General features: G+C 38.0%; 1 protein-coding gene across 1 annotated transcript in view; it reads right to left on the bottom strand.

The window, feature by feature from the left end:
• The window catches only part of adamts12 (ADAM metallopeptidase with thrombospondin type 1 motif, 12), a 159,615-nt gene extending 143,820 nt beyond the window's left edge, over window positions 1-15,795 (bottom strand). Inside the window, exons 1-2 of the mRNA XM_041234881.1 lie at window positions 15,579-15,795; window positions 14,820-15,190 (exon numbers count right to left, since the gene is read on the bottom strand). Coding sequence (XP_041090815.1) covers window positions 14,820-15,190; window positions 15,579-15,696 — 489 coding nt within the window. The 5' untranslated portion in view covers window positions 15,697-15,795. The remainder of the gene's footprint in view (window positions 1-14,819; window positions 15,191-15,578) is intronic.
• Between the last annotated feature and the right edge of the window lie 3,904 nt (window positions 15,796-19,699).

Here is a 19,699-nt window from a genome sequence, read left to right as displayed (position 1 = left end):
AGCAAAATAAAGTATCCAGTATTATAAAATCCTAATCCTTTGTAGTACTAGCTATCTGACGGGCTGCTCTGCAAAGCCACGTAAAGCTTTAAAATGCAAAAAAAAGGATTTTGATAGACTTTCACTTCCACTGGAAGATGTCTTTCCCACTGTCTTTCTGTACAGTGCAGGATGATGATCACAGAGGTGGACAAACATGTTGGATGTAATTCCATTTTTTGCAGCAATTTTTGTTTCTTGCAGCTGCCTGTGTATTTTTTTAATATTAAAATGCTGGGGTCACATGATCGCAACCCCTCAATTGGAATGTTTACATCATGTGGATATGTTCGTTGTCCCCATCATTATTAAAACGCTGGGGATAAAGTAGACTGTATATAGTCGTACATTTCTATTAAGACAGTGGAAATATTTTAAGCAACGAATGTATTTGAGAGAAAATATTAAAGGAAGGTTGTTCTTTAGCGTTTCTTTAGCGTTTCACTTAAAACTGGACATTAGGGCGTCCAGGCTTGTTAATTCTTGCTACCTGGACATAGATGTCAATTCTTGGACTGTCCGGGGGTCCCTAGGTTGTACTGTATAGTAGTTCACAGTAACATTGCAGTTAAAATGAAAGGCTGTTTTTTAATGCCTACCCCAATATCATTAAAGATTGTACAGTATTTATCGAGATTACTTGTTGCATTTTACCCTCTGAAAATACATTTCACTCTCTCAGTGTTAAAATTAGAGGGTAAGTTACTCCCAGACTAAAAACCTTATCTGCACCACTGATGTCATCAACTATACATAGCTGACTTTTTTTTTTTTTTAATTATCCAGTAATAACTTTCATCAATCCTGCTTTGAAAAATGGTTGTGTCAACAGAATAATTTTTGTTAAAAACCTCCTTGCTTTTAACTTTTACTGCCTGCTTTTAAAGTGCCTTTTTCCTAACCACCCCTTCTGGTTTATCCCTTCTCAACCTGCCCTTTCACACTTTACTACATCCAAGCTTTCAACTTTCCTACCCTTCCTGCTTTCGTTTTTTTTTTTGTTTTGTTTTTTTTTACCAGGACCTTTACATGTGCCTGCCTGTCGAGACAATAATAAATGTGTACAGACATACACAGGAGTCAAGCTCAAATAGAAGAACTTCATGTTTCTGTATATGTACCTACCTCACAGCCCACAGTAAACTTGTCCCATACTGGATCTCTTGGTGGTAATACTGTAAATACTTATATTTTTCTTTAATTTGTGCAAATGTCCCCAGTGGGAATAGGATGTAGTGTATACTGGTTTGTCGTTTATCCCCCTCCCCCTTACTTTTGGCATACTAGCTTCTCACAAACATTCAACAGCTGCTGTCTTTCCTAGGAACTGCTGTTCAATGTAAGCAATGGCATTACTCTGTACAACAAAATTAAATAGTCACAAAACACAGCCAGCAGTAAGCTCTGCAGTCCTTTGCATTTAATATGTTAATAGGCCCTGCACATGTGAATATAGTGTAATTTGTATTTTGTCTAATTTTCATTGTTATTTGTTCTTATAAATAATTTGCTGGCATGCCATCAGGCTACCAGCCAAGGACCAGCCATTCCCCTCTCTCCTGGACAACACATGTGTCGTCTATGAAAGAACCCAAACCTCTGACCACCGTATGTGGAACCCCGACTTTTACACCTATCCGGAGTAGGGATTAGTTCAGGGATTTTCTTGTTTAAAGCCATTAACATTTTTCTTTAACTTTCTGAATAAAATTGGTTACCGACTTTGCACTGGGGAATATTAACTAAGGCTTGAAGTGTTTAAAATATTAGACAATAAACAAAAAAAGCCAAACAAAAAATAACTTTTTATGAGGCTCTTGCATTGATTTTTTTTTTAAACTCCATGTATCTTACTGTATGTGAAAATGTATGTAAAATTTGAACTAAATTAAAAAAGTAATATATAAATATACCTATAAAGCCAACTTTATTGAAAATGTGTATGTGAGTAATCAATAAAATCAGTAAAGAAACAGTAAATAACATTTACAGCTCATTTCACAGACCCTGATAAGATAGTCCAGGAATAGTGCTAATCGGGATCTGTGCAACCAGACGTCAATCAATTAAATGTAGCCTTAGAATTATATAAAACAAATAAACTCAACTTATTGTAACAATACTGTAATATCCAACTTTTCTTTCTCAGCACAGACCCTAATGTACATCAGAATGTGCAGTCAAACAGAGAGAAAACAGCTACACATACATAAAAAAAAAAAAAAAAAAAATCACTACCCTTTAAATAGTTAGTCCCAAAGGCAAACATAGTTTACAGTGACCCCTGGGGCAGACCTACAGTACTGACAAGTTGGTGTCATTCAACACTGAATGTTAGCCAAGTCGTCTATCACTCTACTGATAACACACATTTCAAAATGCACAAGCTAGTCTGATTTACTGCTGTTCACTTAGGATTACCTTTCACTGTTTTTTTTTTTTTTTAAGTGGTAAATCATGCATAATACAAGAAAGAGCGAATGCCTGCTTAGTCAGTGCTTAGTAACCTTGCTTGGGTCATTCTGAAGTAAGGGGCCACCACTGGATTTGTGGATTATTTGGGGTTTTTTGGGGTTTTTTTGTTCTGGTTGCTAGCTGGACATTAGAATGCAGAACACGGATACAGACATTAGTTGAGAAAGTTGATTTAGCTTCTGAATTGAATATGTTTATTGTTAGTTATGGATGAACATATTCCAAAATGAAATCAGAGGGGGATTGTAGTGTATTCTGATGGTTTATTATCATTTTGGTCACCGTTCCCTTTGTGGATATGTTGAATTATTTAGAATTGGCGCAAACCCAGATATTTAAAGAGCCTGTATTTATAAGATAATGGTATAACAGTAGCTGTGATATGTAGAAGACCTTGTAGTTGTTTGCCCATCATCCTGGTTAACTTGAAATAGCTTTCAGCACTAGTGTATTTCAGAATTATAAACATATTTAGGTAACGCCAATACGCTTTAAAATAGGGTGTTGCAAGTTTCTATTCTGAATTCAAATAAAATGTACACTTTACATCCAACAGCTTGCAGACTCTTATGTCAATGTTCATTGCAGTTATACAGTCAGTCACTCACTTTGTAATTCTGCAATCAAGGCCACCGCTAGTCATAAAAGACGCTGTGTTTTATACAATGTGTCCATGAGAAGCAATAAATAAAACACAGAGTACTTTTTTAGGTTCATTTTTTTAATATAAAGCCTGGTGATAGCTTTGTCATTTTGGAATCCCATTGTAAAGGAGATGTGAGTGCAAAAGTTGTAAATAACTAAATACAGACTAGCTTATCAGTGACACTGAAGATAGAAACCAATGTCTTATCGTCATATAAAGAGATTTTTTGATCACCAGCCAATTTCTGCACTGATGTGTCAAGGTCACATCATAGCTCACACTGAAAACCAATAAGCCTAAATGCTAGAACGGTGCCAGTTGAGGGCCTTCATATTGTCAGCTGCAAATGTGTTAATGCTAGGTGATCAGTAGCAGTGAGTACAAAAATCATTACTTGAGTAATTTATTTATTGATCACTCAAAAAATGTATTTACCATTTTCAATCAGAAACAGCCAGGTTTCTTTTTTAGCGTGGAATTTGCTGAGTTCAGTTTGCAACATGCAGGGCTACAAGACCAGAAAATAAATAAATAACCCATTTCTGTGATAAACTAGCACCAAAAACTACTTAATTTCTAATTCTAATTGATTCCTCAAATAAAAGAACAAATGATAGAACAAGAGTCCTTTAAAAAACTATTTGTGCTCAAAAGCATATTATTATCTAAGAATAAAACCTCTATCATTAAAAATATATATTTAACACTTACTGCTATTAGCTGAATTGAAACTTAACCTTTAATACCAAATTATCTATATGATGTACTAAAGGGCAATTAATATAAGACAATGCAATCTTGAAGAATAATGCCAGTTCAGTTAGGACTATGTGGTACTTTAGCCTCACCAAAGTGGACATAAGCAATGCTCGAATGCATGACAAATGCAACTTACAAAATCTGCCAAAAATCCAAAATCCGCGGTTACCAAAATGTTTTGCTTGATTCTTGTAGATCTCATCAACATCTATCCAAATATATCTTTGGGTGATTACTTAATTCAGAACAGAATCCAACATTCCAGTACCTAATTTAGCAAATTAGTTTTACAGTGTTAATTTATTTACACTGAACAAAAATATAAATGCAACATGCAACAATGTCAAAGATTTTACTGAGTTACAGTTCATATAAGGAAATCAGTCAATTGAAATAAATTCATTAGGCCCTAATCTATGGATTTCACGACTGGGAATACAGATATGCATCTGTTGGTCAAAGATACCCTAAAAAAAGGTAGGGGTGTGGATCAGAAAACCAGTCAGTATCTGGTGTGACCACCATTTGCCTCATGCAGCGTGACACATCTCCTTCGCATAGAGTTGATCAGGCTGTTGATTGTGGCCTGTGGAATGTTGTCCCACTCTTCTTCAATGGCTGTGCGAAGTTGCTGGATATTGGCGGGAACTGGAACATGTTGTCGTACACGTCGATCCAGAGCATCCCAAACATGCTCAATGGGTGACATGTCTGGTGAGTATGCAGGCCATGGAAGAACTGGGACATTTTCAGTTTCCAGGAATTGTGTATAGATCCTTGTGACATGGGGCCATGCATTATCATGCTGAAACGTGAGGTGATGGCGGCAGATGAATGGCACGCTGTCTGCCACCTGCCCGGCACAGTTGAAACTGGGATTCATCCTTGAAGAGCACACGTCTCCAGCGTGCCAGTGTCCACTGAAGGTGACCATTTGGGCAAATAAGTCAGTTACGACGCCGAACTGCATTCAGGTCAAGACCCTGGTGAGGACGACGAGCACGTAGATGAGCTTCCCCGAGACGGAAATTCTTCTGTTGTGCAAACCCACAGTTTCATCAGCTGTCCGGGTGGTTGGTCTCAGATGATCCTGCAGGTGAAGAAGCCGGATGTGGAGGTCCTGGGCTGGCGTGGTTACACATGGTCTGCGGTTGTGAGGCCGGTTGGACGTACTGCCAAATTCTCTAAAACGACGTTGGAGGCGGCTTATGGTAGAGAAATCAACATTCAATTCTCTGGCAACAGCTCTGGTGGACATTCCTGCAGTCAACATGCCAATTGCACGCTCCCTCAAAACTTGAGACATCTGTGGCATTGTGTTGTGTGACAAAACTGCACATTTTAGAGTGGCCTTTTATTGTCCCCAGCACAAGGTGCACCTGTGTAATGATCATGCTGTTTAATCAGCTTCTTGATATGTCACACCTGTCAGGTGGATGGATTATTTTGGCAAAGGAGAAATGCTCACTAACAGGGATGTAAACAAATTTGTGCACAGAATTTGAGAGAAAACATTAACATACCATTAACTTTTTGAGTTTATGGAAAATTTCTGGGATCTTTTATTTCAGCACATGAAACATGGGACCAACACTTTACATGTTGTGTTTATATTTTTGTTCAGTGTAGTTTAGACGTGATCTATCAAACAAATAATATTTTATCAACCTCAATTGATTATATATTCAAATTAATGGGGCAATGATCAAAATCTCAGCATTTACAAGGCAACTCCTTTGAGTTGCACATTTCAACAAACAAAATACATTTTAGACACTTTAAAAGAAGAAGTTATATTATATTCCTAGAATAGTTTATCCACTAACTTGATTGCATTTACTACAGTTAACTTCGAGTCATAAAGTATTTAATATGCTAAATACTTATCGATTTTCAACAAAGTAGTAGTCAATCTTTGGTGATGAACACTGCAGCTTCCCTCTCTGGATCTGAAGTTCCAATGAAAGAAGACGGTGCTTTGCTTGAAGTACGCATTGTGGTGCATCGGCTCACAATAAACAAACAGTTATTTTCAAATGGAGATCAGCTTGTTGAATTCAAGTCTTGTAGTATTATCATTGACTTGTCGGCAGTTCTCCAACTGGAAATAGTTCAGTTGATCAGACGTAACTCAGTTCAGATAATGTGTTGCAACTGAAAAGTTACGCTGTTTGTAGAAGTGTTCTCGTTGCAATTCTTGTGTACGGCTAGTACATGACCTTAGGCCCAGCTGCTGGCTATGCTTCCATCCATTTCCTGCAGTGACGTGGAAACCAAGACATGCTTTCAGATCAAAGCAGGGTCCCGTTTACTGGTTCAGTCCCTCATAGGGCAAAGAACTATGGCTTTTTCCTTCCGTGAATTCTAGTAATTATGCTCCCATGACTTCAGAAACTTTCTTTCTCTTGTGTGGAGCCTTGTTCCTTTTGTGGGATTCATGCCGTATGGGAAGCACGTCCTTTGAAAGTCACATGACTACTTTTGTGATTCTCACTTCCATCCTGTGATTGAGCTGTACCCGAGTCCACGTGGGGTGTCTCTCATTGGTTGTTCTTGTTCCTAGACAGCCCCTTGTTCTCAATTGGTCCGCTATTCCGCCCCCTGTCGGCTGGATTTAAGAGATGGACTCTTTTCTGTCCTAGGTGTCAAAGCTCCCAGAATTGTCTGGCTTGCGGCATCTAAGGATCCATTCAGCGATGGTGGAGATAAACCACTTGTTCAGTATTTAGTTTACGATTCTTTTTAAAAGCATTCTTGTGTCAGTGGGGAAGTTTGTGACCAGAAACGAAGTAGACACAGAGAATGGCTTAGGACCAGGGCTCCCTCTAAGCTTTTTAGCTACTGAGAAACTTGCCGTTTTGACGGAGAAAGGGTTAATTATCAGTGAGAAACCTTCGGCCACACATTAGCCCTTTTAATATATTTTGTTGCATCATATAATTTTGAAACAATATTCCAAAACAAGTATCTCAACAATTTTACAATTTACTTTAAACTCAAACAAGACATTTATTGTGGCTCTGCCTCTGAATCCTGTGCAGCCCTGTCAGTTGTTATCACAGATATAGACTGCATGCTTAACTGGTGGCCTGCATAAAATTGCTTTATACTACTGCATAAAACACTGGCATCTGCACTGCCTTCAATTGTAGGGCTACTAATTGTTCCATTCTTGGGAATACCAAATTCTGTTTTTCAAAAATGGCCAATTCCATTTGTTCCCACTTTTTATCAATGTATTAATGATTAAATATGGCATTTGAACATAAATATAATGTTGGTAGTTAAAATAAGTAAATTTAATAAATAGTACCAATTTTTTTTTTTTTTTTTTTTTCAATCAAACTCTTGTTGCTGTAATAGTAAGTAAAGCACCTGAAGACACTTCAAACCTGTCATAATGTTTATAGACATCACTTGGCCATTGCTGGTATTAAAATAAGCAGGAAAACCTAAGAATTATATTACAACAGTTCAGAAAACCAAATGTCCAGCACAGTTGTGAGAATCATATTTACAGTCTTCCACTAACACAGTAGTTCAGTCTACAAATAAAGGGGTTTTCAAAAGACCTGTTTAGCTTACTGCTGGCATAACAATAACAATAAAAAAATATGAAACTGTTTAGTACCAGTCCAGCAATGTCATGTGAGAGTAATCCCATGTACTGTGTGCCACACATTAAGTTTAGCGTTTTACAGGCATTATAATAACCAGGATAAAATATGAAACACTGATAAAGGTGTGTTGACTGACTCGTTGCTCTAAATCAGGTTCACTGCTATGTATTATCCGACTGTAATTTAAATAGCGCCCCTTTTAATGTAAACACATAATTAATCCTCTCAATTGTTTCTTTCCTAATTGCAGTGTTATTTGCAAGATTTAAAAAGAGGCGTGTCTCTAGACAGAACGTCTTTATGAAACCAACGGTGTGTAGTGTAGTGACTACATCTTGTACACAGTAAAGTGATCAATTTCCTTTAAAGACTGTATAGCTAGAAAAATAATTCTGAGCTCATTTCTTCATCGTCAGAAAATATAATTCAATTAAGAAACGGCCATGGCTTAAAACTGGCAGGTAGCGTGGAATGAAATAAACTAAACAATAATGAAATACGCAATTAATTTAGCTTGCTTACCTCGGGAAAGCTCCGCCTTTGCCATTGTTGGCATCTTATCTGCTTTCTTATTCTCTATGTGTTTACGACTGGCACTATGACATTTAACCCTTAGCGGTCCATTTATTCAACGCTTGTCACACACACTGTTTATTTTACATATGCTGTTTTTTGTTTTTTTTCAGAGTATAACAGGTTTAAAAGGCCCTGCATAGCAAAAGGACATCAGTACTGCATCTCCAGCCACCCAACCCTTATTCACTGTATTTTTCACATACCTCTTTATAGATCTGCATACTAATAAATCCTCTCTTGATCACTCATTTTATCACCAAACTCCTCAATAATGCAATCCAAGTCATTATTTTGTTACTATAACATCTCAAAAAATTCTGCAAATGTCCATGATGTTCTTTGAGTGCTGGATGCGGATGCAGCTATCTCCTTTGTTTGTGTCAGTGTTATCTCTGTGGTGCATGGGGCTGTCTGTATTGCTCAGATACGCCCCCTCTTTTTCCGGCTTCATTCGGCTCCTATCGGTCTCACTCGGACATTGAAAGGTTTTCTCTGCTTTTCCCGGAGAAAAAACAACTAGTGACCTATGCTTGATGTCTTTTTGATGCTGACGGACACGGACACGGGAAAATTGCATTGACTCGTACATGATGACGCGAATTACAGAAAAACTTTAAGAATACTATCGCACCATCCTCATATAGACAATCAGATTTATTTTAGGTCTTACTGAAACATTGCTTTTTTTTTCTTCGTTGGTGCAGCCACCATGTTGAGGTTCAGCAGAGACATGGTGTGAAGTCACATGAAGAATAAACTCTAAAACAAAATGGACGTGTTTTTCTTCATTTACTATACACTTCATTGTGTATTTTCGACTAATGTGCTTATTTCATTTTTACCAGTTTCAAAACACTTAAGATAATTTCTGAAATGGTCATTTTTTAAAAGGGAAATAAAACAAAAAACATCAAAGTGTAAATTAAGAAGGAAGATTGTGTGTCACTAATTTTATTATTATATGACAAGTTAAAAACTGTAAAGTTCATGAGCAGCACTCTCTATAGAGGCAGAATTGCCAGACGTCTCCTTCGCCCACCCTGTATCAGTAGATTCGCTGGTGCCCGAGCGAGCGCTGCACTAATGTGACGTGCATTTTTACAAAGGGAAATCAGAGAATCAGCTGCAAGACAGACACAGATACGTTTATGTTAATGTTTTCTAAGAATGGTCTCAAAATAATAGGTTTACCTTGACAGGCTTGATTCTCGATTGAGGTTGATATTTATGATAATAACTTGCGAAAGTTAGTAAACTGAGTGTGAAGGTTGTTGCCAGTTACTGCGAAAAATGTGTGCATTTTAGCCTTAGAGGGAACGCTGCTTAAGACCCCCCTCTATATATTTCAATTCTGTTAATTTCATACACAGAATGATATTATGACCAATTCTGATGCCACAGCTGTCATAAGTGGATAAGAAAGATCTATACATTTCATGGGTTGATTGTGTAACATTATTTGTCTCCCCTTTCAACGATCTCATTACTATGGAAACCCTAAAGGGACACGGTGTAAATTAAAAAGGGAGGCTACTATAATGTACACAACTTACTATCTCGTCAGCAAGAGCTATTATAGTAAGTCATGTGCATGAGATAGTAGCCTCACATTTTCATTCTTACACGATGTACCTTTAGTGGTTCCTTACATTACTATGACACACATGCATCAAAACATGTTTGTGTCCTTCATAAACAAAACCAAAATAAAAAAATATAAGAACAAAAGCTGAAATAGTTATGATAGTTGTAAATATTGGAAAAGTACCCAAAAAATAACTTGTCTCACTCCAGATATGTATATACTCCAGCCATGGTTGTTCTGGTTTTAGACCTCATCTGATCTGCCCAGTGGTAATTACACATGTTGTCTGAAGTGAACCAACCTACTGTACCAGTTAAGCAGTGTGTGCTGGAAAGCCCTGTCAGAACATGGGTCACGCAAGGGCACTGTGGTGGCCTTACCTGACAATTGTCAGCTCATATTGTAAAGTAAAACGTATTTTTTGTGTCAAATTATATTTGTAGTCAAACAATATTTAGCAAATAATGCATGGATAGGGCAAACCAGTCCATAATATTGCTATATTTGGGGTACCTGAGTAATGCTATCTCTGGGTTTTTGTTTTGTTTCTACATTTGTAGTTCTTCAACACAACCTAAAAACGTATTGTAAACCCAGTTAAAGAAAGCTGCATATCAGTCATCATGCAATCCAAATTGGAACACTGACAGAAACATTTAAATAAACCATCCCAAATCTGTATATTAAATTAGGTCATTTGAATTTTGAAGGAGAATTTCTCTCGCCAAAAGAAAGCTACATGTAAACCCAAACTGCCCAAAAGGTACTACCAAAAGAGCGTGCCAAAAAGGTGAGACTTACGTAAACTCCTTTTGAGATTATGTGGTAATATATGGGCATCTAGAGCTAGAGGAGCCATTGGTAGAATGGTTTCAGAGTGGTAACATTTTCATATTTTGACATAACACTTGTGGAATGTTTCCCCCAACAAATGTATTGTCTTGCCAATGCCTTTGCTGCAATGTTGTGGTATGCCTTGGCAACCCATTAGGTATTTCTGAACTTGTCTTTGTATCTGTTACTTGAATCCAGTCTCTTTCCTGAATAAGCTAAAACAAAAAATATGTTCATCTTCTTTGTGCAACCCCTCTGTATTTATGGGCAATTAGTTACCACAAAAAGAAAGGAACTGGTTTGACATATAACAATTAACAATTGGCTTACTTTTTCAAATCTGACCCATTTCACTGATATCCTTTACTCTTGTGGGACTAAAGCATATTTTTGTGATAAAGTTTAACAACTATTTCCAACAATGGCCAGGAATAAAGTAATGGTAGGACTGTAAATGGGAACTTATTTTTTCTTTTTGGAACACAAAAAGTGTGTCAAAACCAAACAAACAAAAATAAAGTCACACTTAAGAGTAGGCTACAGACACCTGAAATTATACAGAAACTACAGTTGACTGATTATCTCTGGCCCTTTGAAGGATCTAATCACCTCTTCAAGTGACTCAGACATATACTCTGGGATAAATATTTTCCAGACTAATTTTCGGGTAGAGACCACAATACAAAGCCAGCTTGTGTCTAAGTATATGTATCCAGCTTGTATCTATCATATATATATATATTATATATATATATATATAGATATATATATATATATATATATATATATATATATATATATAGTAAGGTTGTATGGGACGGGTCAGATTACACCCTGCTTAAAAAAATGTGAAAATGCATGTTTTGTTTAATTTAATTGCTTTTGTTTAATTGAATTGTTAATTGTATTTGACTTGGCCATTTTAATCTCCATAGCATTCTCTGAAATCATCCCCATACTTTCCAGACCCTGGGTACTCACCTACAACAGGATCTGGCCATGCTACAATAACAGCCTTGGATTAGAACATATATCCCTGTTTCTTTTATGTATTTTTTTACCTACTACTTATCCTACAATAATATAGTCTGTGTGCTTCACTGTTGTGTTTCTGTGTAGATTAATTACCATGATCTATTCCAGAAAAAGACTTTTCAGGCAGAAACAGTATAAAAGTAGACTTTTTAAAAAAAATGTATCCCTGATATATGATTTTTGCATAATAAACAAAGTGGCGAAAGACACACTTTCATAATGAAATATCATTACTGTGGTTTACTTGTGCCTTTTTTTTAGATGTACACGCAAGTGAAAACACATGTTTACCTTAAATAAACTCTTGAAAATGTTTTAGAAAAGGGGGCATTGTAGAAAGAAAAACACCTCACTGTTTAGGTTTTCTTTTATTACAGTCCTCATAACACAAAATTGCAGGATCACAACAAAACAAAACGTTGATCACTATGCTTAACATGACCCGTGCAAGCTGGACCCGTGTTTGAAAAGCGTGAAGCACACCTACATCTGTATCCCGATTCTGACTCTCTTACCAAGCCTGAAGCACGTTGATCCTGCTGTTTTAATGTTAATCTCTACTGCCCCACCCGTCACTTGCCATTTTAGAAACTTTCACTCAAATCCTGGCAATGTGGTAAATTGGCGCAAGGCAAAACGTGTTATTATAATTATTTCTAATATTTATCAACTATGTAATTTATGGTGAACACTGACGTGGATTTTTGCCTTCAAATGAATGTGCAGCAATGTTCATTTCGAATATTCAGATAGCTTCTCCGCTGCACCATTGTTTTCACATTGAACTGCTAAGGTCTTCTCTCGTTGATCAACGAATGAGTGGAGATTTGTGACTCATGCAAAATGAAATCTGATCAAAATGAAAGTTTGGCCAATCAACATGCCAATAGCACCTAACAGAAACAGAAGCAGTATGCGGAAACAGAATGTAAGCAGCACAAACTGTGCTGAATGGTGGATGCATGTTTTTTTTTTTTTGTTCAAGACATTTGTTTCGAGAAGAATGCCTCGTGTAAAATGCTTTTTTGGGTTTCCATTCGCTGTTTATTTTACTGGAGTAAACCAGGCTTTTCACCCGACGTCATGCAAATAAGGGGAAAGGTGGGAGTTCATATGTAAATTAATTCTGCGTAAAATACTCATGCTGTTTTTGAAGATTGCTGTGAAATTTTGTGAAAATGTGGTTTCCATGCACAGAGAACTGGTACACAAGTAAATCTAAGCTGCTGTAATAAAGTAAAACACCTTGTGCCTGGTTGGTTAATAATGTGGTTTACTGCTCTTGCCCAAATTGTTTTTCAAATGTCACTAGTGGGGTATCATGTTGTTAGTAATGAATACTGTTTCAACTAATTTATCTTAAGACTCATTAATTAAAAATGAAACTGACCAACAAGTATTGCAGATCACCATGACTGAAAACCGGCGTAGACGTTATATATATTTCCCTGCTGATGCTGTGTATTCTACCCTGGCTTAGAAAACCTACCCGTCCAGGTGGCTGACAGCTACTGAGGAAGCATTCAACACCACACTTGGGCAAATACGGGTAGTGGGCACTTGAAAGGGAGGTGGCGGATACTGATGAAACGGACTGAAGTGCATTAGTTCATTCCCAAAATTGCCACTGCCTGCTTTATCCTACACAAACTCTTGTCAACAAAATGAGGTGTTCAGGAATCAGTGGCTGCCTGTGAGACAGACGGGGAAGGTTATCGGTGTTGCCAAGTCTCACAAGAAAAAAAAAAGCGGCACTGCCTTTCAAAACAAACCCAAAACAAGTGCAACCCATGGTAGAATATGGGTGTTTATGCAAACTCCAACCCGCAAGTCTTAAACAAACAAACTCAATCCCACTTATTATAAGCAGACTTGGCAACTGTGAAGGTTACCTCAGCCGCCAGTTTCAATTGGACAGCAGTAATCTGAGGAGTCTCTCCTTTCTTTTAAGTTGTGTTGGACTTACTGTTGTGTTAAATATTAATGATGCAAACAAATAAAACACAATCAATACGTTCATTTGCAGTTTTGTTTGGTCACTTGAGAGGGCATCAACAACTTGTTGGATGTTGTTGCACTGTTTTGGGCAATCAAGCTGGCTCATGAAATCCAGTTCACCAACTATATTTATTAACATGGAGGGCAGACATGCGTTGTCTTCGGACATAGCTGGGATCAAAAAAAGGACGGGAATTAATTAAGTTAGACCAGGGGTGCCCAATCCTGATCCTGGAGGGCCGGTGTCCCTCCTTGCTTTTGTTCCAACTGTGCCCTAAATTACTTAATTGCACCAATTAAGTGCTTATTATAAGCTTAATTGGTCCGTTGGAACAAACACCAGGAGGGACACCGGCCCTCCAGTGCCAGAATTGCCCACACCTGAGTTAGACATTTAAGCAGCCCACTTGCTCTTCGTATTTAACTTTAGCACAGTTTTTACAGTAAGGGTGTTCTCAAACAGCTGCTTCAGTACTACAATAATGGCATAAGAGATACAACATCACAAGCCAGACACAGCAAAAAAACAATAACCAAAAAAAAAAATGCCTGCATTATCATTAAGGTGAACTACACAACTGCTAACCTTAAAACCACCCATCAGCCACATACTTTCAGCCGTCTTGGACTCCACAGTAACAATTGACCCTCTCCCTTGCAATATTTACAGTGATGTCTCTTAAGGGTAAACAAGCACATTCACATTTACACGTCAAATGCGGGTTTCCATGGGAAACTGGACGTGGATTTTCCCATGTTTTTTGTCACACGAGTAAATGTGATGTACCCAATCCCTCTCTTTGGGCGTTTTTTGGGGCCACAAACCTGATTTACACGTGTAATTATTCCAAACGTGCACGCGCATCTCCATTTCACGTGCAAACTGCCCTGCAGCATGGAAACACCATTTGAGAAACGTTGCACTAGTGGACTGTGTGAGTGGAGGGAATACATCCGGTTGGATGAAACTCTGATTAAATGCATCCCGGTACCCAGTACCAGCATCAAAATAAATCCCGGTACAGTGTAAGGCAGAATTTCACCACTCTGTCTGTGTGTGTGTGTGTGTGTGTGTGTGTGTGTGTGTGTGTGTGTGTCTGTGTCTCACTCTCTCTCTCTATATATATATATATATATATATATATATATATATATATATATATATATAGGGGCCACACCTCATTAAGCTATAAAAAAGGGTACTACATAAAGTTTTTAGGCGTTTTTCTTTCTGCTGGCGGAATCTGCTTACCAATCCGCTGCAGGTGCTGACAGCCGCCGACCCAATGTCTTTATCGACCTGCTTCCACGAAGTAACTGTGCCGACGAGATGACAGGAATTCTCCGAGTGCGGTTGCATCTTGGCACCAGTAAGTTTTCCGTATCTTTTCTCAAGAACGTAGCCATGGGAAAGTAGATTTGGGTTAACAGTAAGATTAAAAAGCAAATCCTGGCCCTTGTGGTGAATTTTGTAGTAGACGCGAGTGTCAGTTTTTCTCGCGTCTCTTTTTCTCCTGGGTTTGTTGATGTGATGGGTTAAACTGTGAGACACAAACACTCCATCCCAGTCAACTTTCACAGGATGCACCACATCGAATTCTTTATGAGTCTTGATAAAGTTTTCTGAGAAGGAAAAAGTTGTATTAATATGGATAAAAAACTTCCAAGTCTGTTCAAACTTTACAATATAGATTTATACAATGCTATGTTACACATCATTTAGCAGGGAAGCGAATGAAAATGCATTACCAACCGTTTTATTATCTAACACACATACACATATACATATCTATCTAACATATATATATATATATATATATATATATATATATATATATATATATATATATATATATATATATATATATATATATATTTGGCGAAAGAAATTAGATAAGAATTACTTTATGGTCGTCGGGTTCAAGCACGTACGTACGCAAAAAAAAAAAAAGACAAAGACAAAGAAATAAATGACAAATGAGTTCGCGTGCATTGCGTGTAGGTCACTTACCTTGTTCCTGGTCTGGAAAGTGGTAATTGCTCTGCAGAAATGCACTAGCATGTCTGCTTGTCAAAATGAAAAGAAACTTCACCAGAATGAGAATCCAACCTTCTTGGACACATAACATGTTTTAATTAAAATTATTGAGTCAATTAAAAAAACAAGTTGTAGATTGCATTCGGCTTTAAGGACAATCCTGCAAGCAGTTTGATGTGAAAGTGCAAACGTGCATGGCCCATCTAGGGAGGAGAAACAGCAGAGAAAAGTGGAGAGATACCGTGTAAAGTAAGAAAGTTGGAAGATAGTTGAGGGGTGGAGTAATCAAAACCTCCCAGTGTCTTATTTCTTTAGGGGGAGCGGGACTGAAAGGGAAGAAGGGGGGCGGAGTTATTGATGTAGTTTGCAGCAAACACAAAACATTTAAATTGTTTAAAAAAACAATGGGACGAACCAAAACAACAAAACATAATGCTTAATCGACAGACATTGTATTTTTTAACTTATAAATGGACGTGGACGTATTTGAAAACTATCTCGTCTAGTAATGCAGATACATGTTGTGTCTTCTAATTAATTCAAACGTGGAAGCAAAACTTGATTCCACACTTTCAAAACTGCAGATGTTATCTGACAGAAATATGTATATTTATTCACAGGAACGTTTAATGGTAGCATATAGAATATTATAAAATGTGATTGCAGTAATTGTAAAAGTCTGGAAAGTCGCAGCTAGAATTTTTTTTAAAAAACGACCAGCTACCTAAACTTTGTGGTCCTTTTGCAAACACAGTGCAATCACGCCCATTTAAAGATACAGTTCCCTTTCAATTCGAATAACAACCATTACCGAATGGGAAAGAGCCTCTCTTACCGTCAAGCTCTGAGCAAATATACAAAAGCTGCCCTATCAGGGCCCTGCTGTGAGGGGGAAGACCGGTGAATCGTTAAAAAAAAAAAAAAAAAAAAAGCGTCTGCAGGCTGCTCGTTGAGCGTAGCAGTTTGGAACAACAAGAACTGCAAACATGTGGGTGCAGTCAACTGGATCTGCGGGCTTCCACCAGTGTGACCAGTGCTCAGCCAAGCTGGTTGATGAAAGACTTATAGAATGCAAATTTCTGCTCTCATTGTCTACATCAGTAACATGTTGCTGGGTTTCTCAACATTAATATATCTTTACGTCGATTTTACAATATTTTTAAAGTGTCTTGAGAACATTTTTTGCATCCTCAGCACATGATTACACACACTAAAAGGTAAATATAGACGGTATTCTGCTAAGCTAAAGAAGTAAATATGCTAATTAGCAATACAATTTTCTTTGATATCCAAAAATGTTATGTTACTTTCCGTAACCCTGGTTCCCTGAAAGAGAAGACAACCACCAATGGCATTACGTATGGGATATGCCTGCCCATTGAGTAGACATTGCTGAGCTCTTTATACCAGAGCTGCCGGTAGGCAGGTGTCTGTCGCGTTTGGGATGTAGGTGAAACGCATTGTAGGTGGAATGTTTGTAGTGGGAGCATGCAAAGTAGACCCAGCTGAATGGCCGGTATGGCTGCGGCCATCAGATCCAACAATTTCTGGCACAACCCTGGATAGCTGCTACTCTGTCGACGACAGGTATGCGCACATCATACTGGAGTCGAGACGGATCCCCAAGTACGTCGTGCACTGCACCGGTGTAAGTCGACTCTTTGCATCGTTGATGATGAGGCCCAGCCTCTCCAGATCCTCTGTCACTCTCGCGACTGGGAACAGATCAACCAGTCACTGAGATAGTATATTACTCTGATCCCCTGCAGCCGCACTGGGGCTAGGATAGTGCCCATGCACTTTGAAAATGTATGAGGAGCTAGAGAGAGGCCAAATGGCAGCACAGCAAACTTGTAAACGCTTCCCTGAAAGGCAAAGCGGAGATACTTCCTGTGCTTTGGACAAATGGGATCGTGAAAGTGCACATCCCATAAGTCTACGGTGGTGAACCAGTTGCCTGGCCAGACTGACTGGAGAATGTGACAGTGAGTCAGCATCTGGAACCTCCTTTCTTTTAGAAACCTATTGAAAAGCCTCAGGGGTCTACGAGACGTGTGGCTCGCTTGCACAGCAAGGCGGCCACTTCCAAGGCCTGGAGAGGGTCTGTCATGAAAGTATTTGTGATTCCTCGAAAGAGGTCCCAAGCGGAACTGAAGCTTGTAACAATTGTGCACTGCGTTCCCTGCCAGCGGTTCGACCTGCCCCATGCGGGAGTGCAGGGAGGGAGCAACGCGGCCACCTGCCAGGACACCTCACATTCCTTGTGGGATCTCTGCAGGATCTGCTTCACGGCTGGCCCAAAGGTATGTCCCGGGGATATAGGCACATCATGCAGCAAACATGTGGCTGGTTACAGTGTCAACTGGTCTGGCAAATTGGGGATTTAAAAAGTGATTTATATTTTAATTGTTGTGCCAGTCCATTAGCCAAAACAGTTTCAGCCTTTTATAACAGGCTGTTTTCCTATTGATTCTCTATCTATGGATTGCTGAAAGACATCAAAAGTGAATTATGTGTACAGAATAAATATATAAATGATGGAAGCCAGCTCACAAAGTGATATTTAAATAAAGTTTATGGTCTATGGTTAAAAGAATTAGGTTTTTGTGTTTGTTTGTTTTGTTTTACTATAGGTAAAACACCTAGTTTATAGTAAATGATTTCTATTAATTTACAGAAAGATATTTATTCTTGTTTAAAAAATTCAAAATATATATAAAACTTCCAAATTGTTTTGAAGCTGTAGACAGCAAAAAACACAGATTTATATATTTTTTTCCACTATCTGGATCTCGGAATCCACATATCCACGCAGAACGAAATGGCCCAAATCAAGAAATCTAACCAAAGGGACCACACATCGAAACTTTCGTGAAAATCCACTGAATGGGGTCGAAGTTATTAAAGTAAACATATTAGGGTTTAACATTAAACTGCTTACGTAACCGTAACTATAGTGGTGCTACCGGGCCGTTATAATACATTGGCCTAGAAAGATACAAAGCAAAAATCAAAGGAAATACTGGGCTGTTGATTTTACCTTACACTTAATAATACTAATTATATTTTTAAAACCAGTCACAAAAGCTCCCATTTTCCATTATAAATAGAACTACATGGAAAATGTTTTTTTTTTTTTTTTTTTTCTATAGAGTAATTGATTTCACATATATACAGTAGGTCACAACAAAAGTTTTAAAATTAACTCTTTACTGGACACTGGGCATTCAGTGATTTATCTAGGCTGTATTGTTTGATATAAAATGCATTTCCTTCTTTACTTGGTTTTTCTTGACCTGATACACAAGGACCTCAGGTCCTCACAGCACTGGTACACAGTATTGTTTAATTGAGTTTGTGGGTGTTTTTGCATACTGCAGACCTTTGAATTCACTTTTTGCACAGTGATGACATTGTGTCCTGTTGGATTAAAATGAAGATAACATGGTGCTGTGGCAACCTCTAGCTGGAATAAAGGTGCTTTGCTTATAAGAAACAAACATGTTTTATTTTTATTGGCTAGCTCACAAATGTTTTGTTAAAGCTTTTTTTGCATGTCAATCATGGGGTTTCCATGCGGGTCAATTTACACGTGAAATGGCCATGCATGTGCACGTTTGGGAGAATTACTCGAGTAAATCAGGTTTGTGGCCAAAAAAAAATGGCCAAAGAGAAAGATAGGGTAAATCTCATTTACTCGTGTACATATGAAAATCCATGCCCCTGTGTAATTTCACGTGTAAATGTTAATGACCGTGTTTATCCTTAACTATAAATATTAAAAAGGAGCTGTCAGTTGTTACTGTGGAATCCAAGACAGCAGAAAGTAGTGGTTGAAGGGCGATTTTATTGTTAGCAGTGGCTTTTTTTATTATTGTGTTTTGCTGTGCCTTGTCTGTCATGTTGTATATCTCTTGTGGATTTACAGTTCTGTATAAAACCACTTACCATGAACTGTGTTATGCCCTTGTTATAGTATTAAAGCATCTATTTGAGAATACCCTTGCTGTAAAAACTACGCTAAAGTTAAACACAAAGAGCAAACTACCTTCAGGTGATGAAGAACCAACAACCCCAGGAAAAGCAGAGCAGGC

This window comes from Polyodon spathula, chromosome 2, assembly GCF_017654505.1.
Source record: "Polyodon spathula isolate WHYD16114869_AA chromosome 2, ASM1765450v1, whole genome shotgun sequence".
NCBI lineage: Eukaryota > Metazoa > Chordata > Actinopteri > Acipenseriformes > Polyodontidae > Polyodon > Polyodon spathula.
The sequence above is the reverse complement of the archived record's forward strand: the minus strand, read 5'-3'. Positions and strand labels throughout refer to the sequence as shown.